The 25,607-nt window shown below is 46.6% G+C and overlaps 2 protein-coding genes across 2 annotated transcripts in view; one reads left to right on the forward strand and one right to left on the reverse strand.

Moving 5' to 3' along the window:
- Window positions 1–23,095, forward strand: part of wwox (WW domain containing oxidoreductase) — a 207,507-nt gene extending 184,412 nt beyond the window's left edge. Inside the window, 1 exon segment of the mRNA XM_079502479.1 lies at window positions 21,089–23,095. Coding sequence (XP_079358605.1) covers window positions 21,089–21,286 — 198 coding nt within the window. The 3' untranslated portion in view covers window positions 21,287–23,095.
- LOC306924123 (transcription factor Maf-like) overlaps window positions 22,919–25,607 on the reverse strand; it is a gene marked incomplete at its 5' end in the record, with an annotated part of 81,363 nt that continues 78,674 nt past the window's right edge. The window contains one exon of the mRNA XM_079502481.1: window positions 22,919–23,033. The remainder of the gene's footprint in view (window positions 23,034–25,607) is intronic.

A 25,607-nucleotide genomic window follows, 5' to 3' on the forward strand; every position in this document is an offset into this window, starting at 1 on the left:
CTGATATAGTCTTCCCGGGTGTCTTTGGGGCCGGCTGGTAAAGACAGTCGGGGGCACTCGATCGTATCAGACTATCAGGCCGGTTGAACCATAAATTACCTGCAGGTAACAAAGCGTGCGGCTGTAACCATTACACAGGCTGTCAAAGTCACCCTGGCCCACACTAGCAAGGCTAACGCATCTCCACTGTCTTAAGGCAGAGCCAGAGTGAGATTGTGACTATTATGCTCAGATGGTGAGAGGTGAATATTCACAAAACTACCACAACCACGTAAGGCCTTTATACTTGGTTATATGATAAATAGCAAAACACACAACACAACTTTGACCATGTTTTTAATGTTTTATCGTTTTCGATAATGCCCCAAAGAGTGAGGACAGGTTGAAAGCGATTAACAGGCTTGCAGTGATCGGGTACAAGGTACAGTAGAAGGAGAGACCATGCCATATGAACAGGATCTGAACCCACAATGCGGTGATGATGTGATGGGCACACTAGCTGGTTTAACATCCGCACATGTCCTTTGACATCATTGCGTGTATTGTATGTTCGCATTTTCCGGAGGCAAGCTCTAAATACACAGAATACTTGAGGTATTTTTGACACCGTATATACAGTATACTGTAAATGATCTCACAGAAGATGCCAATATGTGCCCTAAATGATGTACTATGCTTATATTGGTTTTGCTGTGAAACATTATTTGCCCTTGTTGTAGACGAGCCACCTCTAGAGGTGGCAGTCTGCCTTCAAAGATGTGGAATGAATCTGACTGTCCACTTCCTGATTGGTTAGTCATTTGCGGGTGGAAAAGGTTTGGACCAATGACAAAGCTTCTAGGAAAATCTTTGAATGCACCCTAGAGGTGTCACAGAGACGATTTATTTTTTAGTAGCGTTTAATCCATTGCTGGCTGTCAAGTACAAAAATGTTGCTACTTTAAGTTTATCCAGCAGAATAGGCTTATACTGCTGTAGCATCTAGTTTGCTGGAGAGAGACCAGTGCCTGTGCCTTGCCTTCCCAGCGGCTCCCCAGTTCTCCCTGCTGTATGCGTGAGGCTGTGTCACTGGCTAATTGAGAGCGTGTTTTGTGCTGCAGCCATGCCCCGGAGGTTAGTGTTAGCGGCTTAGCGCGCACACACACCGTAGCAGGACAAATGAGAATACACTCCGCCATCTGCCCAAGAGAGACACTCCCTTGCCCTTTCCTTGTCCCTGTACCTTTGCCCCGCCCCCATCCTCACCTTTTTTTTCTCCCCCTCTTTTTCTTTTTGTCTCATTCTTATTCCTTCCTTCACTCAACAGCTCCCACTTATATCTTCCACTCACCCTCTCCTCTCTCGCTCCTCTTCCCTTCATCTTCTACCAAACCTTCACTACTATGCACCTTACAATCTCAAGACTATATGCAGTATGCTTTACCAACTGCTCTTCTCTTCTCTTCTCTTCTCTTCTCTTCTCTTCTCTTCTCTTCTCTTCTCTTCTCTTCTCTTCTCTTCTCTTCTCTTCCTGTGTGTGTGTGTGTGTGTGTGTGTGTGTGTGTGTGTGTGTGTGTGTGTGTGTGTGTGTGTGTGTGTGTGTGTGTGTGTGTGTGTGTGTGTGTGTGTGTGTGTGTGTGTGTGTGTGTGTGTGTGTGTGTGTGTGTGTGTGTGTGTGTGTGTGTGGCTCAGTGCCACGATATTACGATGTTGTGGCGGGCGCTCCGATCACAGACTTCCATAGCGCTTGGCGGGCAGCGCGTTCCGTGGGGGCTGACACCGAAGGTGACCCCCTGGTCGGTAACCTTGGAGACCAACTTTATTAAAATGAATTTGAGTCGAGGGGCCGTCCTGACAGCAGCATAATTACATCGCAGAGCATCAGCACTAATTTATGCAGCCCGCATTCAACCGGTCAGGAGTGCCGAGATGGGGTCAGCCTGGACACACATGCACTATTGCGCGCGCACACACACACACACACACACACACACACACACACACACACACACACACACACACACTGTTGAAGAGCACGCTCACACATGGCCATAAACAAACACAATCACACATCATGCATGCCAATACATTCAAATACATACAATAAGGCCCGTTGCATAACTATTACCTAGTTGTTGTTTTGCTTGGGAGGACTGAAATGGTCTAGATGTGTGTGTATGTGCACGAATGTGTGTTTATCAGTGCTTTACAGGCAAGCAATGGACGAACAGGTTTTATTAGTGTCAGAGAGAACGATACAATGCTGCAGAGAGAGCGGCTGCCTCAGGGTACACCATGCACTGTAAAGACCACTAATGCTTGGGTTCAGTATACTGTACTGTCTGTATACAGTATGTGTCTATCCATATGTGCATAATGTATGTATATTCATAACTATTGTATTGAGAGTGGTCGTGTGTGTAATGTCTAAAGCATTGAACTTGGGTAACATTAAACTGCCTTAATGCAAACCCAATATAAGCAGTAGCTGGCCCATGCAGGGGCAACGCTTTTGTTGATCATAAGAACTATTATTGTATTGTCTGATTAAACACCTAGAACGGTGGTCCTCAAAGTGGGGTCCAGGGACCCTCAGGGTTCCCTTGAGGACCCTTACAGGTCTGTAACTCTGAGGCCCCTTAACCCATTTTGGGCGGGAACCCCTTTTGGTGTTTTTTTTGGCGTAATGTTATACTTTAGCTATTGAAAAATAGCGGGTGCGCGGCCAAATACATATAATCTTGGGGGACCTTGACATGAAAATGTTTGAGAACCACTGACAGAAACATGGGTTTTTCAGAAAACTGTCAGGATATAGAAGACATTTGTAGAATCGTTCCCAGGTCTAAATGGGTTAAAAGAACTTTGGTTCTAGAACTGCATGGTTCAAGACCTGGTTCTACGTTCTAGACTCTTGGAACCTTGGTGCTTTCACGGAACCGGCAGACATTTTTTGGTTCCAGTTCTGAACCAATTAAAATCTGAACTGGTTCAGTATTAGGCAAGAAAAAAGAACCGAAGCGGTTCAACCCTGGTGTTCAAATTAAGGTTGAGAACCACTGACCTAGAATGACAAGGATTCTAAGTGATTGCAATTAAATAGACAGTCAAGTGTCTACAATTTACAATTTACAATTTAGGCATTTAGCAGACGCTCTTAATCCAGAGCGACTTACAATAAGCAAGAACAAAAAGCATGGGAATACATCACATATGTAAAAAAGCATTTATCGCGAAACATGCGTAAGCTAAGAACGTGACTAGAACATATCTATATAATGACACTATACATATAAACTATAACTAGAACATATCTATATAATGACACTATACATATAAACTACACATATATGCTATACTATGCTGTACATATATACTATGAAGTGCTATGACTACTATACACTATATACTATGAAGTGCTATGACTACATACAATGCACTTATTGTGCTGTCTACATGACATGCTATAAGTCTGTTTCAAATGCTATATAAGTCTAAGAAGTGCTGTCTAAGGGGGGTAGGGTAAGTGCTATGGGCCATGATGGAGTCTGAAAAGGTGGGTTTTCAGACTACGGCGGAAGATCGGGAGTGATGCTGCAGTTCTGATTGCAACGGGAAGTGCATTCCACAGTTTTGGGGCCAGAAGGGAGAAGAGTTTGGGACGTGTGGAGCGTTGTCCCGGCGTTTTTAGTGAGGGTACTTCCAGCTTCCCTGCGTTGGCTGATCTGAGTGCGCGGGAGGGTTTGTAGGGTTCAATCATGCTGGCAAGATATGGGGGAGCCATACCTTTGGTTGCTTTAAATGCCAACATCAGAGTTTTGTATTCTGTGCGGGCAGCGACCGGGAGCCAGTGCAGGGAGCGGAGCAGGGGGGAGACATGTGAGAATTTTGGCTGGTTGAAGACCAAGCGAGCTGCGGCATTTTGGATCAGTTGGAGAGGCTTCAGTGCACATGCCGGTAGGCCAGTAAGGAGAGAGTTACAATAGTCAAGTTTTGACAGGACTGTTGTCTGGATTAGGAGCTGGGATGATTCCTGGGTGAGGAACGGTCTAATTCGTCGTATGTTATAGAGTGTGAACCTACAGGATCGAGTGACAGCTGTGATGTGAGTTTTGAACGAGAGCTGACTGTCCAGGACAACACCAAGGTTCCTGGCTGTTGGGACAGACGTTACCAGGGCGTTGTCTACGGAAATAGTTAGCTCCCGCATCGGGCAGGACTTAGCTGGGAAGAAGAGAAGCTCAGTCTTGTCTGGGTTCAGCTTGAGGTGGTTGGAGGACATCCACTGTGAGATGTCAGCCAGGCAAGCAGTGATGCGCTCTTCCACCTGGGTGGCAGAGGGGGGGAAGGATAGAAACAGTTGTGTGTCATCGGCATAACAGTGATAGGATATATTGTGAGCAGAGATGATAGTGCCAAGGGATTTAGTGTACAGTGAGAAAAGGAGGGGACCAAGTACAGATCCCTGTGGGACCCCAGTTTGGAGGGTTCGGGGGGATGATAACAGACCTTTCCAGGAGACCTGGTAGGTCCGGTCGGTGAGGTAAGAGGAGAACCACTTTAGTGCCGTCCCGCCGATGCCTAGATCCGCTAGGGTGTCTAGGAGCAGCTGGTGGTTCACTGTGTCAAATGCTGCTGATAGGTCTAGGAGAATCAGGACTGCGGAGTGGGAAGCAGCCTGGGCAGCATGTAGTGCTTCTGTGACTGCCAGCAGGGCAGTTTCTGTGGAGTGGGCCTTTTTGAATCCGGACTGGTTGGGATCCAGCAGGTTGTTATGTGAGAGATGGAGAGAGAGCTGGTTGGAGATCCGATTTTTTCTCCCGATCTACAAATGTAACCAGTTGGACCCTGGTGGATAAATGAATGGATAAATGAACGCTGACGCGGTGTGAGGGTTGTTGTTATCCCAGCCCAAGGAGTTGATGACTCGGATCCTAACAGGTCCCCCTGCCCCCAAGACCACCTCTAGACCAGTGGATCCTAACAGGTCCCCCTGCCCCCAAGACCACCTCTAGACCAGTGGATCCTAACAGGTCCCCCTGCCCCCAAGACCACCTCTAGACCAGTGGATCCTAACAGGTCCCCCTGCCCCCAAGACCACCTCTAGACCAGTGGATCCTAACAGGTCCCCCTGCCCCCAAGACCACCTCTAGACCAGTGGATCCTAACAGGTCCCCCTGCCCCCAAGACCACCTCTAGACCAGTGGATCCTAACAGGTCCCCCTGCCCCCAAGACCACCTCTAGACCAGTGGATCCTAACAGGTCCCCCTGCCCCCAAGACCACCTCTAGACCAGTGGATCCTAACAGGTCCCCCTGCCCCCAAGACCACCTCTAGACCAGTGGATCCTAACAGGTCCCCCTGCCCCCAAGACCACCTCTAGACCAGTGGATCCTAACAGGTCCCCCTGCCCCCAAGACCACCTCTAGACCAGTGGTTCCCAAATCTTTAGCTCGAGACCAAAAAGAGAAATTAGATTTCCCCGGGACTAGGGTAGTAGGGTTTCCCCTATCCGATCACATGATCGGAAATCGGGGGCCGATCACGTCATTTTCAAATGATTGGAATCGGATCGGGAGAAAAAAAATTGTGTTTGGGACATCCTTAGTATCAATATTATATCCATATCATGATTGCGACTGAAGGTCGCTGTTAACTATGAGATCGTGCTTATCTGACCTCATCAAACCCTGTAGACTCAAGACATGCTCCTTATATGGCCAGTACAGAATTCATTCCATGTTGATCTGACCCCCCTTGCCAAAGCACCAGCACTCGCCCAGCAGTCTGCCGTCAACGAGGCGGTATATGACTGGATATTGTCTGCGGTGTTGGATATTGTACTACTATTGTGATATGGCTTAAGTGTTCTATAATAAAAATATAAATATCTGTATCGGGAAATATCGGTATCGGCAGATACTCAAAATCAAATCGGAATTGGATCGGGAGCAAAACAACGGGTCCAAACCCAGTGTTTGGGAACAAGTGCCCTAGACCAACTCTCAGCCATGCGTTCACACACACTACACTGATTAATAGTGACACACTATCATTAAGCAAATAGCTCATTGTCACAGATTGCTGTCTCAGTTCTTACAGTTGAGAACAGGTTAGGGGCTGATGTGCATGAATGAGGGGCCAGGCAGGAAGACCTCGCAGAACTCAGTGTTAACGTAGGGCAGTGGAGTCCTGGGAGGCCCCCAGGGGTCCTGGAGGGGGTTCCAGGGAGTCCCCAGCGGAGTAATTGATAGTTAGGAACCAAGTGGACCATGATCTGTAACTCTGAGATTGTGGTCCATTTGGTTGCATTTGCACAGTCTTGTAGTTATGGTGGTCTCTGACCTCTAACGTATACATACGTGGGCATATGGGTAGTTATCTGTAGACTATGCATAAATGAGTGGGTGTGTGTGTGTGTGTGTGTGTGTGTGTGTGTGTGTGTGTGTGTGTGTGTGTGTGTGTGTGTGTGTGTGTGTGTGTGTGTGTGTGTGTGTGTGTGTGTGTGTGTGTGTGTGTGTGTGCGAGGATATACACTCTCAAAAGCAAACTCAAACAGTATTCATGTATATGAGGCAACCACTTCATATACATGTAAACGCATATGTATGTATGAACATATGTAAATGGGTGTTATGTATGTATGTATGTATGTATGTATGTATGTATGTATGTATGTATGCATGCATGTATGTTTATAAAAGAAAAAAAGTGAATATTAGTAACATCATCATCATTGTTACAATTATGTTACAATCTATCTAACGCATACCAAACTGGGAGTCCTTGAAATTCAAAAGTTTGAGAACCACTGCCTAAGCTGCGTTCAGACCTGGATAGTTAGAGCGGTGCGATTACAGTACATACAAAGTCAAGAAGTTGCGCGAACGGGCATGGCGGGAACGGCCACCTGGTAAATAAATGATATAGTAGCAGGAATTATGTTAAATATATTGAACAGAGCCGTCTTGGGTGAATGAGCGGATCCATTTGGTTACACTCCCAAAATGAACATCGGCGCGTGCGTGGCGCAAGTGAAGGGACTTTTTTATTTTACCGACGCTGACCATGTGCAACCAAAGTGAAGCGATTGAATTGATTGATTGATTGAAGAATTTATTAACAGTTTGCAGAATTACAGTACATTTCAAGCACAAACTCAATACAAAGGCTGTTAACTGTGAGTGGACGACCCAATTAAGCATTACACTTGTTTCCAATAGGGTCCACCATGTTCAAATCATCAAAACATTTAGAGACGTACAAATAGACACTTCTATAGACAGAACAGGAATTCATCATAAAGGAGGGAAAAAGGGAAAAGAAACATATACAGTGAGGGAAAAAAGGGGGTGGGCGGTGGGGGGGGATTCACGTTCAGCTCCGTTAATTTGTTTGTTTTCCTTGGAGGAGCTGCGTTGGGTCCCCAAGTCGGCTCCGTGGCCGTACCTTGAGTTGGCTGTGTGGCCGTGACCGTCTCTTGTGTTGTCCTTGTGTTTGGTCCCCAAGTCGGCTCCGTGGCCATACCTTGAGTTGGCTGTGTGGCCGTGACCGTCTCTTGTGTTGACCTTGCGTTGGGTCCCCAAGCGACTGCAGGTAACGAATCTTCAGGTTTGAACGCACCTTTAGGGGAACCCTTCCTGTGATGTCTGAGTTATTGTTGTGGTGATTGTGTTCTGTTCACCTATATGACCTACCCTAGCCGAGGAGCCATGGAGACAGCAGCTGACCTGGTGGGGTGGTTGTGTTCATATATATGACCTACCCTGGCCGAGGAGCCATGGCGACAGCAGCTGACCTGGTGGGGTGGTTGTGTTCACCTATATGACCTACCCTAGCCGAGGAGCCATGGAGACAGCAGCTGACCTGGTGGGGTGGTTGTGTTCACCTATATGACCTACCCTGGCCGAGGAGCCATGGCGACAGCAGCTGACCTGGTGGGGTGGTTGTGTTCACCTATATGACCTACCCTGGCCGAGGAGCCATGGAGACAGCAGCTGACCTGGTGGGGTGGTTGGTGTGGTGATTGTGTTCACCTATATGACCTACCCTGGCCGAGGAGCCATGTCGACAGCAACTGACCTGGTGGGGTGGTTGTGTTCACCTATATGGCCTACCCTAGCCGAGGAGCCATGGCGACAGCAGCTGACCTGGTGGGGTGGTTGTGTTCACCTATATGGCCTACCCTGGCCGAGGAGCCATGGAGACAGCAGCTGACCTGGTGGGGTGGTTGTGTTCACCTATACGACCTACCCTAGCCGAGGAGCCATGGAGACAGCAACTGACCTGGTGGGGTGGTTGTGTTCACCTATATGGCCTACCCTAGCCGAGGAGCCATGGAGACAGCAGCTGACCTGGTGGGGTGGTTGTGTTCACCTATACGACCTACCCTAGCCGAGGAGCCATGGCAACAGCAGCTGACCTGGTGGGGTGGTTGTGTTCACCTATACGACCTACCCTAGCCGAGGAGCCATGGAGACAGCAGCTGACCTGGTGGGGTGGTTGTGTTCACCTATACGACCTACCCTAGCCGAGGAGCCATGGAGACAGCAACTGACCTGGTGGGGTGGTTGGGTTCACCTATATGGCCTACCCTAGCCGAGGAGCCATGGAGACAGCAGCTGACCTGGTGGGGTGGTTGTGTTCACCTATACGACCTACCCTAGCCGAGGAGCCATGGCAACAGCAGCTGACCTGGTGGGGTGGTTGTGTTCACCTATACGACCTACCCTAGCCGAGGAGCCATGGAGACAGCAGCTGACCTGGTGGGGTGGTTGTGTTCACCTATATGACCTACCCTAGCCGAGGAGCCATGGCGACAGCAGCTGACCTGGTGGGGTGGTTGTGTTCACCTATACGACCTACCCTAGCCGAGGAGCCATGGAGACAGCAGCTGACCTGGTGGGGTGGTTGTGTTCACCTATATGACCTACCCTAGCCGTGGAGCCATGGAGACAGCAGTAGACCTGGTGGGGTGGTTGGTGTGAAGGAAGGAACAGAGGCCATGTAGGAGGCAGGAGTAAGCAGGGTGAATGGAGGAGGTTAAGGGAGGAGAAGAGGGAAGGTGGTGAAGTTAGGAGGTGAAGTGTGTGTGTGTGTGTGTGTGTGTGGGGGGGGGGGGGGGGGGGGGGGTCACGGGGGCTGTCACGGATATAAGTCACTGCACGCTGGAGTCTCTCTGCTGTAGCCGTGGTGACCAAGGGCACACTAATCTATCCCATTAGCAGGCCTTTGCGACTCTCTCATAATGTTACCGCTAGCTGCTCTCCTGTGACATGTTCCTATAGAGTGTGTGTGTGTGTGTGTGTGTGTGTGTGTGTGTGTGTGTGTGTGTGTGTGTGTGTGTGTGTGCGCGTGCGTACAACTGTACATGTAAAAGAGTGTGACTGTGTGTGTGTGTGTGTGTGTGTGTGCGACGCACACACAGTCACACTCTTTTACATGTACACACGCACGCACACTGTGCGTGCGTGTGTACATGTAAAAGAGTGTGACTGTGTGTGTGTGTGTGTGTGTGTGTGTGTGTGTGTGTGTGTGTGTGTGTGTGTGTGTGTGTGTGTGTGTGTGTGTGTGTGTGTGTGTGTGTGTGTGTGTGTGTGTGTGTGTGTGTGTGTGCGTGCGTGCGTGCACATGTGTGAGCGTAATGACAGTTCTGCTAGTTGCTCTCCTGTGAAAATGACACGTTCCTGCCAAATTAATATCATTACTATCAGAGTTTAATGGGCCAGCGCTGCCTTCTTATTTAAAAGAGAACATCCCTCCCTCGACCTCCACCACAAGGGAACACGAGGGGGAGGGAGGAGATGAGCGAGAGAGAGAGAGAGCGTGGTTAAACGAGGAGGACAGACATTGTGAGCGTCTGTTCATTCTACAAACTGTAACTGTTCTAAAACATGGCCAAAGAGAGAGATTAACTATGTTAAGAAAAATGACGGTGAAGCTCTTGCACTGGCAGCTGAAACCTACTTTTCTGTTTTTCTTTTTTTTGCATCCAGTTGGGATTAGATGCCATTATTATTCATTGTTTTTCTACAGTCAATGTCAGTCAATTGCCTAAAAAAAAAGAGCCAACATATCGGTTTATTCAGCTTTTTATACGTGGCAGTCACGGCTTAAGAAAAACAACAACAAAAATACAGTATCTGGGTTGAATAACTGTGCAACCTTACCCAGTTGTAATGTTAATTCATATAGGAGTTTATTGTCAGTAATTGTTGGAGCTGAAGCGACAGGGCTGCATGGGAGCATGCTGGAGTGACGGCAGATATCAGCGCCCGCTATTTACCATAACAAAAAGCCAGTGAATGATCGCATTATGTTTGACATGTTAGGATGCTCCCGCCTCACCCATTGTGGAGAAATACAAAACAAATTTGGAGGCGGCCTAAAGGCGTTTTCGTGTCGGTCCCTTCTTTTCTTTTCTTCCCATTATTCTTTGGATGCATTGCGTTTTTCTATACATTCTTTTGTGTGATATACCATTCGGGAAAACACCGTTTTGGTCTTCAGTTTTTTTTTCTCTTGTATTTTTCATTTTTCTTGCGTTCCTGTACTGTAGGTGGTTTAAGTGTGTATAATATGTGCAGTCTGTCAGGGTGTCATTCTTCACTTGGATTCAGAGCGGTGATAATGAGTTCATTTGGAAACACTCTGTGGGCTACCTGCACACGGACGTGCTGGTGGTGCACGTGGCGTGCACGTGCGTGTGCATGTCGGCACGCCATATACAGTACTATAGCAGCACATGTGGGTGTAACTCATACAGGGGGAATGTGAGCTTCTGTGTGCGCGTGACACATGTGTGTGTGTGTGTGTGTGTGTGTGTGTGTGTGTGTGTGTGCACACGTGAATTTGTCAGGCTGCCGCAGGAGACCAATTAGCTGGCGCATCAGTGAGAAGGTGAACACACACACACACACACACACACACACACACACCTTATTACGCCAGCTCATCACACACTCACACACCGACACACCGACAGCATTGCTTGGCTGATAATAGAGCTATAGTGACACTTACAGTGCATTGACCATATGGAATAATGACTTCAGCGTGTCAAACTGTCCAACTTGAGTCACCGCCGTGCGTTACTTCAACCATCCAGGTGTTGCCAACTTACCCAAAATTTTGGCTATCTGTATGTTGCCGTATCGCGGCGGAATGGATGTGGTATTTGGTATGTGCAGTTGAAGCTCTCCCCCCCCTTCCTTCCACACATACATGCTCGCCTTGTACTGTACCATGGGATAAAGCTGATGTCCTCCGGATTGATTTAGCCCAAAGTGCGAGGCATGCCACGCCACCAGCCCAATCAGGTGAGAGTGTGAGGCATGCCACGCCACCAGCCCAATCAGGTGAGAGTGTGAGGCATGCCACGCCACCAGCCCAATCAGGTGAGAGTGCGAGGCATGCCACGCCACCAGCCCAATCAGGTGAGAGTGCGAGGCATGCCACGCCACCAGCCCAATCAGGTGAGAGTGTGAGGCATGCCACGCCACCAGCCCAATCAGGTGAGAGTGTGAGGCATGCCACGCCACCAGCCCAATCAGGTGAGAGTGTGAGGCATGCCACGCCACCAGCCCAATCAGGTGAGAGTGTGCATGGGGAAAGAAGAGCGGATCACGGCCAATAAAGCAAGCCGGCCCTCTTCATGTATAATTCAGCTTCTTTTATGGTGGTCTATGCACCCATATGGGATGCGCTAAAGGAAGACAGAGGCCAGAGAAAAGCCCTGTTAAAAGATAATCCCTCACCCAGAGTCCCGCTCCCTTTACTGCCGCCTCTTTAATGAATAGGTGTCCAATAAGGCCTTTTATTGTCTTAGCATATGTTGCTTTTATTAGGGGAAAATAATTAGGTTGTGCGGATCACCTCGGAAGTCCTCTCGCCAAAGATAAAAATGAGATAGTTTCACAGTCGCTGCGCTAGTCCTTCTGACTTCACCGTCGTTTTCCTCTTGGCTGCCTTGCCTGTGTCCTATATCGCTCTCTCCTCTCCTCTCCTCTCCTCTCCTCTCCTCTCCTCTCCTCTCCTCTCCTCTCCTCTCCTCTCCTCTCCTCTCCTCTCCTCTCCTCTCCTCTCCCCTTAATGATTCCCCTCTCTCGTTCCCTGTTGTCTCCCTGTGTTTCCCTCCTCTCTTCCTCTCTTGTCTCTCTGCTGCTAGCCCCATTCCCATTTCCTGCTCCATTGTTCCCTGGAACATGCACGCCTTAAATGTATGCAGGCAGGTCAGCATTGGACTGCACACAAACACACAGTGCATATGCACAGGCATGCATGCATGTAATGTATGTGTGCACACACACACACACACACACACACACACACACACACACACACACACACACACACACACGCACTTTTTGACTGACACTCGGTTGATCTTATCTGGTGCAAAAGGGAGAGAGGGGCTGTGAGTGAGGAAGAGAGTGAGTGGATGAGGGGACTGCAGTGCTTTGTGTATTGTTACTGTCACTCTGGCATAGTTTATCCTCTTGCTCTTTTCTCTCTCTCTCCTTCTCTTTCTGTTTCCTCGCCCACTGTGTTTGCTGTGTGACGTGCAAAAGTGAGAAAAGAGTCATCTGTGAGACTGTGATATGTGTCTGGAAGAAGAGATATCCATTTCACTTCCTACTGCCACGATCCGTTGAATTCCTCTGACCACAACTGCAGGGCCCTGTATTTATACTTGGTTGCGAGCTGTCGCTGCACACCAAAATTAGCCAATCTATAGACTATAATCCGGGTACAGGGATGGAGGGAGCCATATGGCAGCATGGGGGGCTACGCTTTCAGATCAAGTGGAACTACATGGGGATGGATAGAGAGTGTGTGTGTGAAAGAGGAATGCGGGGAAGATCAAAGTTCAGAGACATAGAGAGGATGTAACGGAAAGAGAGCGAGAGTGGGAGGACGAGAGGATGGGAGGGAGGGGGTGTATGGTCCTTTCATTCAGTCTTTAATGACTCTCATGGGAGTGCACTGCCCGTAGGTGAGTATTAGCCATCAGCCTATGGGCTAATGGAAGGTATGTAATAGGGGTTAGTACGTACCAGATGACCAGGGGTAGAGTGATGTAGCCTCATGGAGTAAACCTGTGATGAGGGAAGCCTAGTCATTGACTGCACGGGCTACACAGGAACATGAAGCTGCTCCCGTATGTTGCTCATAGTGCCTGATGTCGCACATAGAACCATGAAAGCCTGAGGAATCATATAGATTAACCACATGCCACTCATAGATATAAAAATCACACCCGTGTGAAGTGAGGGGCGCTCCTATCATTGTACATCATCATGACGTAACATTTGCTCATATACAGTGCATATGACATAATACATGTAAATGTAAATTCTCCATTCATTGTCAATGGGAATTTAATGTTTGTGTAAGACGGAAAATCTACACTAGCAGAATATAGGAGGAAAATATAGATGCCTCATTGGTCGCTGCAGTTGATTGGAGCGACCTGATTGGAGCGACCTGTCTCCTGCGGGAGGCGGAGGTCAAGCGGAAGTGCTGAAGGCATGCTGTCACTGCCACTCAAGTGACTACTGGCCAATAAGCCTATCTCACAGAATTTCCCCTCCTTAATACGCCCCCTTTCGGGGTTAGTGGTGATAGCGTGACGTCACTCCATAGACGCTCCATGTTAACAGAGGTAATTTAAGTCTACAACTTTTGTTTTCTCAAGGTAAGGTTTGTTCTATCTGTTCGAGCTGATTTACCATCTTGTTTGCTTCATAATAATATTGGTCTGTCACATTTTTACATTAGAAAATGTACTTAGATTCTCCAGAGAAAAAAACGTGTAAATGCTAATGTTAAAGACACCACTATTTACCGGAAGTGGGCGTGGAAAGCGGGCTGTGAGATAGGCCTATCACAGCACGTCTCTTCCGTTTACATTGCCAAAGCAAGTGCCGCTGGGAAAGAGGGAGCCGTGCCTCTGATTGGCCTACCGAACGTCCCCTGCCGTTACGTACCCGGAAGCTTGGCAACCTCCTGCTTTGCTTCCGCTATGCTTCACAAGGAATCTCGGGAAAGCTTGCCTCCATGTTCCTTCCGGTTGCCTTCCCTCGAGGTACAGACGCCCCAGAGCCGGAAAGAGGCGTCTATCTACCTTTATATGTCTATGATGTCACTAGCATCCCTATTCTTGGGCATGCCATTTCGCTGTGAATATTCAGTGAAAATATCATACAAAATATAGATGGTTTAAGTGAAAAGTGAGGTCAGTTATTTTTGTAGGTGTAACTAATGGCTTAGTCACAGCAACATTGTTCTCGGGAAGCATGTTTGCTCTAATTGATGGAGTATTTTAAGATTGCTACTTCCAATGAGACCATTATACCACACAAGGACATGCACTCAAGGAGCTTTGTTCACAAACTTCAGGTGTCACATACAAAAAGGACTGTAACTTGGAATGTTAGCGTTTATCAGAAGTAAGTTAGGCATAGCATGACATCATATCATTATCTATCGTACGTACAAATAACGTTGGTGCACATCATGATACTGTCACGTTATGTATCTTCAACCGCTTTCAATCTGGTGTCCTTATTTTAAATGCATGTCATTATATAGATCAGAAACACATTGTTCTCTGTGGACTGCACTGATTGGTAAGGAACTGATTGAGGGCTTTGTGCTCACTGCTCAAGTGTGCAAGATAAGGAGATGTCCTGTACAGGTCATTTTTGGGAGGCTGCAGTGATATTTCTGGGGTGGAAAAAGTCAGATTTGATAAGATAATAGTATTTCCCCATCGCTTTGTTAGAAATATACAGCTTCCAGTCTGGGTAGTGCTGATGGCCCCCTTGAAGAACAGAACACATGGGATAGGGTTTTGTTTTCACGGTCAACCATAGTTGCTTTCTACGTTCTCTATCATACGAGGAAGATGACTAATAGCTATAACCCCTTTAGCCCCCCCCCCACTATGTCCACCTTAACAAGGGTCATAGAGGTTATGGCGGGGTCCTAGGGGTGAGTGCGAGGGTGTTTTCTGAGGAGTGTTCTGGGGTGTTTGGGGTGCTAATCTCCTGCCCTCGTGGTTGAGTGGTCAGGCTGAATCGAGGGGCAGGTTGTTTATCTTGAGGGGACCGCGTTACCCAGAATCCCCCCCACAGCTGGATAGGGCACGCTCAGTTGAGCTGTCAGCTCGCAGAGGCTAGCACTGCTGAGGGCTATAACAGAGCCCTGCGCAAACCCACAAAAGAGCAAATATACAGACATTCCTCCGTTTGCTTTTTATTATCATTCCCCAGACGAGATGCAAAAAAGGGCAGCTTCAAACGGTTCATTTCAATGGTTATTTATTAAATGTAAAATATCTTTAGCACAGATTAAAAATCAGACACCTCCATCTATCTTAAAACACCACAGGTTGAAAAGAAACATTCCTGAAATAGAATCACAATCCCTTTGGAGTCCCACTTTCAGGATAGCTAGTCCACAAGGCTGGGGCAGAGGGCTGAGGCAGTCTGGGACACTACTCCACCTGGTCTCTGAGGCCGGTTGGGGGCTGACAGTGTCATTGTGAGAAAGTACGGTACAGTACAAGGATCTTTTTCTGCCACTTGTTGATCAGACTTGCACACAGTAAAAATCCTGTGTTAATCTACAGTAAGTGCATGTGTACAAAAGTAGCCAAGTGAACCTTGACGGGTCGATTTGGTTACATTTGAGGATTCTTTTTGGATTTCTTTGATACTTGATATGTCAAATTTGTTCTGATGCAATAAACCCCACCCAGCTGAAGCAGGTTTTGGGTTGCAGAACGCATGCACCTTTATAGGGCTTTCTCACATGACACTATATGGTGCCAAGAACCCTCATTCTGTCAACACATCCCCTATAGGCGTTGCGTACTGCTGTTGATTCAGAGTACCTATCTCAGAGGTCAGTCTCCCCCCCCCCCACACACACACACACACTCTCACACACACGCACACACACGCACATACACACGCATTAACCCTCGTGTCCGTTCTGCCTCAACCCTCGCTGCGGTACAAACACCGACTGACAACAACTGACACAGATGGTGAGCAGAAACACAGTTAAGGACAGGCAAAGGAAGAGTAGCGCCACCCACTGGAGTAAGAAAACACTTAATACTCTACATACACACTGTCCAACAGAGGATATTGTCTGACAATATTATCCACTCTTTTTTTCACGTTTTTTATTTTATTTTATTTCAAGTTTGTATTTTTTTTCTACTTTTTTCTAGTTCATTTTTTTAGCACATGCCATATGAGATTTTTTTTCTTTTTTTTTTCTTTTTTTTCTTCTTTTTTGGATTATAAAAGTACCTGAAAGAATTGCTAGATCATCAGCATGCATAGCTGTTTGATATTTACAGGATGTTAATATATACAGGGGGGGGGGGGGCCCAAAAAACAGACTGCTCTACAGTACTGGGTTTTTATTTACATCCGGGTCATGGGGTCAGAGGGAGAGAGAGGAAGAGGTCAATGAGGTAACTACAGATGTTGGAGGAGGGGGGTCACATGCAAAGGGTCAGAGAACGCTCACACCGATAAGTTTGATGATACGAGACCCGGGACAGGACAGAACACACGGCAACCTTATTATTATTATTATATATTGCAGTGGTTTTCAACCCTTTTCATTTGAAGGCCCATTATTTATTCGTCATTTGAGCCAAGGACCACCATTTGATGACATTTAGCCTCTCGGACCCAAAACTAAAGAATATTTTCTTGTCGTTGATCAAAATAACAATTCTTCTACATTCTCTAATTGTGTAGACTTCTTGTAAAATTAAGTAATGCCGATACTTAAAACAAATGGACGGGTCCATTTGGTTTCATTTTACGCTCTCAAGAGTTAAAGATCTATAAGGGTCCATTTGGTTACCAACTCTCCATCATTAACCTGAGGACCACCTGGAACCACTCCATGGACCACTGGTGGTCCCCAGACCACCGGTTGGAAACCACTGATATATTGTACTCTACACTGTAGACAACATGGCTTCTCCCTCAGGTCGGCCTCTGGGCTTCTGGATGCGCTCCGTAACGAGCTGTCAACAACCCATTATTGCGTAACACCGCACAATGACCATTTCTGCGGGCCGAGGTCCCCGCGGGGCGTCGCTGGCGATGTAGAGATTGGAAGACTTGGATCTGATCCCAGAGCAGTAGCGGAGGAGGTGTATCCCGGGGACTAGAGGCTTGCCTTATTGCTGCTCATATGCGTAGTATAATCCTCAGTGTTTAATGCTATTTGTATAACTCTGAGAGTGTGCAAACGGACCGTGAGGGTCCATTTGGTTACCTTTGTGTACACTCTCCACGGTAAATGAACACTGAGGATTGCACTGCAGTTTTTAACCACTTCGGCGTCCCTATTATTGGCGTATCGGTTATGTCTTTATAGGCACCGAATTCTCAAAAGTAGCAATAATCTGCTATTTATTCTATTCGTCATATGACGAAATACATAGGGCATAAGTGGTTAAAATAATGTGTCCGTATTCTCTTAGCATTTTTTTGGGAAGGGGGGATTTTTCTGTTGCTTTGGTTTGACATGTGTCATATTGCTATGGTGTTTTTCCCCCTAGACATCTCTTTTCCTGTCTTCCCTCCTATCTCCTCCCACATGACAGCAACCCCACACATAGTCACATACTGTACCCCATCTAGACACTACTGTACAACACAAAATGAGTGTTTTCACATTTAAGCAGCGGCAGACAGAAAGACACACACAGAGAAATCCATAGGTTTTGGTAGACACCTAAATTGACAGGTATTATCTACATTATTACATGTACACATACTGTAAGTTCCAAATCATGATACAACCTTTCACGTGTAGCCTAGTATTGTACGGACAGATTCAACGGCCTAAATGTATTCTAGCTTGTCCTAAGTGTGTGTGTGTGTGTGTGCGTGTGCGTGTGTGTGTTTGTGTGCGTGTGCGTGTGCGTGTGCGCATGTGGGGCAGAAAGTGGTTGTGTTCATGCATGCATTGCACATAGAAAATGTGTTTCTGGGTGTGTGAAATGCCATTGTGAAGGAGTCCCCCCCCCCTCTTCCCCTCACTTTCTTCCCTTATATCTCACTGTAGCAACTCCCCCGCCTCCTACACACACACACACACACACACACACACACACACGCACACACACGCACACACACGCACGCATGCATGCACACACACTGTGATAAATGGCGTTGGTGGGTGGCTGAGCATGTTAATGTCTAATCTCATCAGCCTTATCTGCTAGAGAGGTCACAGGGTCAAGTGGCGAGGGGGGGATGAGCTAAACACCAATCAGATAGAACACTACTGCTGCTCTCACAGACACACCACTCACTGTGCTCTACTCAGACACACACTGCACAGACACACCACTCACTGTGCTGTACTCAGACACACACTGCACAGACACACCACTCACTGTGCTGTACTCAGACACACACTGCACAGACACACCACTCACTGTGCTGTACTCAGACACACACTGCACAGACACACCACTCACTGTGCTCTACTCAGACACACACTGCACAGACACACCACTCGCTGTGCTGTACTCATACACACACTGCACAGACACACCACTCACTATTAACGGGACTTTTGGTTAACTGTACTTGAACAACTATAATCAGTTTTGCGGACAGGGGTTTACTATAGCCAAACAGCCACGGTCAAATCCTCAGTGGAAAAAGTGGATCCGAAGGCATAAATGTGAATAATAAACCCTATAGCGTCAAGAATCTGGAATGAGGTTTATATGAAAGCCTTGCGGTCGACACTTCGTCTTGGGTCCAAAGGTTCAGTAGCCGGACACAAACGTCCTTCTGAAAGTCAGGAGTTTGTTCAAGCATCTGTGAGTCGGAAACCTTCAGCCAAAAGAAAAAAACAGCCTGAAAACTTCAGTGGAGTTTTCTCTCTCTATCTCGCTCTCTTTTTTTCAAAAGGCATTTAGCTCTTTTAGGTGACCTAAATCAGATGCCCTAGCAGAGGTGAGGGAGCCTGTGAGGCGTGTGAACCGACACGCAGGGCTGAGACACTGCTTGGCATTTGGCTTGGCCTTTGATATGGCAGGCCTGGGTGGCGGCGGATGGAGTTATCACCCCACTGGCAGGTGAGACAGACAGCGGCACACGCAGAGATGGCTGCCTTTTCATCCTCTCATCATACGAGACTTCAAACACTCTCAAATCTCGCTGCCACAACGTCTCTCTCTCACACATACACACACACAGTACGCACGCGAGCGCACACACACACGGTACACACACACACATGCACACTCACACGCACACACACACACACACACACACACACACACACACACACACACACACACACACACATACACTGGAGGAAGTTTACTCAGAGCTTGGAGGCAGAGTTTTGTGTGTACAGTAACAGTACTGTTTGTGCGTGTATGCGTGCGTTTCTTAATTAACGTTTTAAACTACAGCTTATGCATTCATGTGCATGTTTTTTGTGTGTGTTGAAACTTGAAAGTGAAACGCTTAAAGCTTCAGTGGCTCTTTTCAGTTAACGTGCTTCTGTAATACAAAGTGCATTACAGATCAATGGTAGGAATTCTGTGCAAAGCAGTGTAATCTAAGAAGCGCCACAAAGTGGGTCCATGTACAGTATGTACAGTGGGTGTGTATGTGTTTGCTTTGCGCGCTTGCCCGCATTTGAATTTATGCACGGTTGTCTCAATGGGTGCCAGTGCTGTGTGCTTCACGCTACGTCCACGCCATGTCACATCAGCATCTGTCTGTGACTCTGTCATTCTCTCTCTCAACCCCATCTCGTTCTCGTTGGCCGAGAAAGAGGCCAGACATTTTATGTGGCTGTATAGAACTAGTCTCCAGCCCAGCGCTTTGCAGGGAAGCCGTCACGGCAGCTTTTAACCAGAGCCACAACATGAAAGATGCCTCTTTGAAAATTCAGGCTCTGTGTCTATGTGTGTGTCTGTGTGTGTGTTAATTCTCTCTGATGCGCTTCTTCTGCTGCCGTTTAAAATGCCAAAGAAATGTTGCCTCCCGCAAAGAAGATTCCTGCTAATTACTGTCTGGATGGGGCGGGGGGGGGGGGGGTATTAGAGAACTTAGCAGGCCGCGTCTAAATGCTGTCTTGGTTATTTATATGGTATGCCTCCTTGTGGTACATGAAGCAGAGTCGATTTCTGGGTGCCAGATCTTTGAGATTTGAGAGAGGATTTACAGAGTAAGAGACAGAGGGAAAGTCTTGGTTTGTGTGCGTGTGTGTGCGTGTGCGTGCGCTCACGCGTGTGTGCGTGTGTGTGCGTGTGTGCGTGTGTGTGTGTGTGTGCGCGTGTGTGTGTCTGTCTCTGTCTGTACTCATTACTGTATGTGTAAGTGCGCTTCCCTAGATATTCCTAAAAACGTTTTTGGATAAATAAAACACAAACATACACGTGGAACCCTAAATCACATTGTTTGCCAACAGTATATTCTCTACTTGAAATGCCTGACTTCAACCAATGGATACATGTTGCGAAAATATACATATTCATTAAGACCCATGATCTGCTTTTACAGTGATTCACCAAACCCTCCAGTGTTTGTCGTTGTCAGAGAGGAGTCTCTCACCTCCAGTCTACCAGTCTGTACATCAGCATGCACACTGTCCCATAGCCACGAGTCCTGTACACTCCAGATAGAGAAATAAATATATGTATATAAATATATGTACAGCACAGGGTTATGTTCTTTTTTTCTTCTTTTCTTTTTTTTCCTCTTTTCCCCTTGGTAATATGACCTAGTCTATATGGGTTGAAGGAGAGAGAGAGTGCATGGATGGAGTCTTTGCGAGGAGTCAGGGTTTAATGTATGTGTGTTTGCGTATGCCGTTCAGTACCCTTCAGCATGTGTAGCTTGTGTGTGTGCGTGCGTGCGTGCGTGTGTGCATTGTGTGCATAAAAAAAGAGGACAAGGCGGTCTCCAAAGTCTGTCTTGAATGTCCCGCGTCCATTTGACGTCCCGTGTGTCACCACGTGTGTAAAGAACTGCATGCCTCCTGTGTTGTGGTGCTGCGGTCCTGAGTCCCTCTGTGTGTCTCTCTGTGCCCACAGCAACAGGGGGCAGCCACCACCGTGTACTGCGCCGTGGCTCCAGAGCTGGAGGGCGTCGGAGGGATGTACTTCAACAACTGCTTCCGCTGCCTGCCGTCCCCGCAGGCCCAGGACCTCGGCGCCGCCGCCAGCCTCTGGGAGCTGAGCGAGCGGCTGGTCTCGGAGAGCAGGCCCGCCACCGCCATCCAGTCTCTCTGACGGACCAACCAGCAATCACTAAGAACACCGGAGGTGTGTGTGGGGGTGTGTGTGTGAGTGTGTGTGTGTACGCAAGTGTGTGTGTGTGTGTGTGTGTGTGTGTGTGTGTGTGTGTGTGTGTGTGTGTGTGTGTGTGTGTGTGTGTGTGTGTGTGTGTGTGTGTGTGTGTGTGTGTGTGTGTGTGTGTGTGTGTGTGTGTGTGTGTGTGTGTGTGTGTGTGTGTGTGTGTGTGTGTGTGTACACTATGTGTAGGGGAGAGTTGTACTTGCCAAACGGCTACTGCAAAATCCTCAGTGGAACAAATGGACCGGAATGGACCCATAACTGAACCACTGAGGATTTTACTGTGGGGGAATCAAAGATGACAATGGATTGTTAATTTGAAATGAATTGAAAACGAAAGACTATTGTCGCTGCACTGTACAAGAGAGCTGCCAAAACGTTTGGAACTCCATTTGGGTTTTGATGACACTAGCGGGGGGAGGGGGGGGGGGGCTAAACACACAGCACATAGTGTACTGGAGGGCTAATCATAATACTTCACTCTATTAAATGAATCTATTCATTGAGCTCTGTCCAGTGCAGCTGTGTTAGTTTACAAAGGGAGGGGAGTAGAAGATTAGCCAGGATGTCTCTTGGGGAGGCAGTCAGGGATCACCAATAGTCTTTCTCTCTCTCTCTCTGTGTGTGTGTGTGTGTGTGTGTGTGTGTGTGTGTGTGTGTGTGTGTGTGTGTGTGTGTGTGTGTGTGTGTGTGTGTGTGTGTGTGTGTGTGTGTGTGTGTGTGTGTGTGTGTGTGTGTGTGTGTGTGTGTGTGTGTGTGGGGGGGGGTGTGTCTGTATCAAGTCTCCTTCATGTCAAAACCATCCATTTTAAAAAAGGGAAAAGTTGAGAGGAGTAAATGACCTGTCTAACATTGCAGGTCAACTAATGAAACATACACCCTTACAACATGTCATCCCAGCAGCAGTGCACTCTGGGATGAAGTTCCTCTTCCCCTATTCATGTCTATGTATCATTCAAAGTTCCTCTTCCCCTATTCATGTCTGTGTATCTCTATTCATGTCTGTGTATCATTTCGGTATATCTTCCCATCGACATACCGTAGACGTTTCTTTTTCCTGCTGTAATTCAGCGTCGGAGGTTAACCGTTGTGCTAACTCTTTATGGACATAGAAGAAATAAGGAGGAATGGATATTTATGACACTCATGGCTATATACATTATTATGCAATAGTATTGTTTCATAATCAATGTTGCCTTTTGTTTTTCTGTACAATATTTACATGATAAATCAACGCTGGGCATGTGCTAAAGGGGTGTGGACATGTATTTTCTTTTTCCTTCTTCCGTCTGCTATTTGAGTCAACCTACTGTACGTATACGTAATCAATAATGTATTTATACTCTGATAAGTCTTAGTTACAATTTGGAGGTATATGTGGTTGGAGACAAAATCTGCGTCTCGATGTGGCCCGAGAATCTTGCTTTGCCAAAAGTCCCAAGATTTGGATTCCTCTGTTGAGATCACTTTTGTATGCATTGTTTTCCTTTCTTTGCATGGTCATCATTTGGTCTCGTGTCACTCTGGCTTAGGGGCTTGGTGGTGGCGAGTCAGGTGTTCTGAAGACCCTGCAGTGGACGTTTGTTTTATGGGGGGTTGTTTTTTTTCTGGAGACATTGTGCTTTATGGCAGTCTGCATGCCGTAGGTCGCTCTTGAAAAATCTGCATTCCAGTGTCATGATACCTGTGAGGAACAGAAAGAGAGAGAGAGAGAGAAGGTTCAATAAAGATCTGTTTGTAATACAATGACTTGTCTGTCTTTCATGAACATTATGCCACAGTGGAAGTCCATTCATTTGAAGGCCATTAGGGGGAGTTGTTTGTGTAGAGACCTGACAATTTGAGCAGTACATATTGATCTCTGACTTAGCAAAGACTGCTATACCAAAATGAAAAATGTATACAGAATCAGATTAGGGGCAGAGAGATTATTGCTCAGAGGTGTTTTCGACCCATTCGATAAAACAATTAATAAACCGATAAACCAGAAGCAATTTCCCTGCTTGCTGCATGTGGTCATGCATCCATTTCTGGACTTTCACCAGGAAGAAAGAAAGCAAGACCTCAGAAAGGAATGACAGCTCAACCAGCCAATCCTCATAACGCTGACCTGCGTTCTCACACATGATTGGTCAGCTGGAAGACTGCCTGAGAGTGGCTCAGCCTATTAGGAAAACAGCAGAGAGGCCTGCTTTTCCATACAGTATACAGTATGCCCATGCAAGGGCGCACAGTCAGTCTGTCTGTCTGTATCTCTCTTTCAGTCTCTCTCTCTGTCTCACACACACACACACACACACACACACACACACACACACACACACACACACAGTCATGCAGTGCATTTACATGCTAGTAGCCAGCACAGAATAGAATCTGATACCAGCGACTGTTCTGTTCTGTCCTGTTCAGTTCAGTTCTAATCTGTCCTGTACCAAGAGTACAGGTGTTCTTATCACCTCCCTTTCACAGCATAGCACATACCTGGAACATGGATATGTGACACACACACACACACACACACACACACCATTCCTTCTTCAAACACTGTTCTCTGTGGGCTGGTCACATGATAACTCCGGAAAGCAGGATGTAATTAGGTTGATTGAGAAGTGAGAACATTGTTTGGGGGTTTTAATCTTGGTCCTGGTAAATCTTCATTTTCAGTCTTTAAGGCTAGGCTATAGAATTTTATTTTAGAATTTTCAGAATTACAGAAGGGAGGAGCATGAAGGGAGCCCACTTCCAGAGGGAGGAGCTTAAGAAATGTACATATCACGCAGTGATTTTAAGCATTTTATTTTGTGATTTCATAATATAAAAATCGGCCATTCATTTTCCCATAGATATTTACAAAAGATATTGATATAAATTATTTTGATTTTTATATATATATATATATATATATATATATATATATATATTTAATTATACGATATACTACATTAATAAATACCCTTTGTTTAGCGGTTTTAATTTTTATGTTGTCACAGAATCAAAGGTTTTATGGTCGTGATTCACCAGGATCCTGGATGGCCCTCTTAAAATAATTGATATGAATATTTTTGTAAATCTCTATGGGAAAAATGATGGACGATTTTGTTTAGTGGAACCAGAAAACCACGCCCACTGCTATGCCCTATAGGAAAATAAGTGCCCCTGACCGTGAGCTTCCGTGAGCCATCTCTTTAAAAAAAGAAGAAAAAAACAGGGTCCATAAGTCATTCCCTGAGGGAGGGGCAGAAGTCAAGGGGAGATCCAGAGCATTGCAGTCGTCCCTGTTAAGTGCCACCACATGATGCAGCCACCATCTGCATACTCTAGCATTCATGTACTTAGGTCTTAATCACAACGGAGAGGAGAGCCACCACCGGCATCACAACGGCGCCCACGTAGCGAGACCAGACAGCTGAGGAATCTCCAATCCTGGGATATCGATTCCTGGGTTTCCTCCTTTGCCATTTTGACCACAAGCATGTGAATGTTTATTCCGTTTCCTGTCATTGTTTTGTCATCTGTCTCTGCATGCCGTTAGGTCTGGCATCTCTGTAATGGAGCTGTGGTGTGATGTGTGTGTATATGCTATATGTATATATGTATATATATATGCTATATGTATATATACACACACACACTATAGTGTTACCAAAGCTCAGCTTTCATTACGTCGTAGACTATACAGTACGTCTTCTGCTGCCCTCCTTCCTCGACCGCTATTGGAAGAGATCGAGAGAGTTGAACGCCTGATTTTGTATGCATCTCACGTACTAACTAGTAGCAAGTTAGCAACTACTGTAAGCTTTCTGACATACTAAACTAAAGGGTATTTTGGCATACTAACTAGTATGTCAGTATGTGATTTCAGACAGGACCTGAATTTAGTATGACTCTCAAGTAATACTTAGTAGCTACTAAGTTTCCAGACATACTAAAAAGTATTTTGGCATACTAACTTTACTATATGTTAGTATACGATTTTGGACGGAGCCTGAATTTAGTATGCATTTCACATACTATTTAGATACCAACTCTTCGCACATACGACAATGTAATTTGGCATACTAGATAGTATGTCACAGTACTAAATAGTATGTTTTTGCCCTGGCCTAAAATAGGTACGAGACCGAAATCCCCGTTCCTGGCTGACGGCAGGATCACACAAGTTGAACGACAAAACGAGCCAATCGATGGATTCTGTCATCATAGAGAGTGAGACATCAACATGGCAGCGAGGCATGCACAGTTTAATTAGTCAATG

Source organism: Electrona antarctica, assembly GCF_951216825.1.
Source record: "Electrona antarctica genome assembly, chromosome: 5".
Classification (NCBI taxonomy): domain Eukaryota; kingdom Metazoa; phylum Chordata; class Actinopteri; order Myctophiformes; family Myctophidae; genus Electrona; species Electrona antarctica.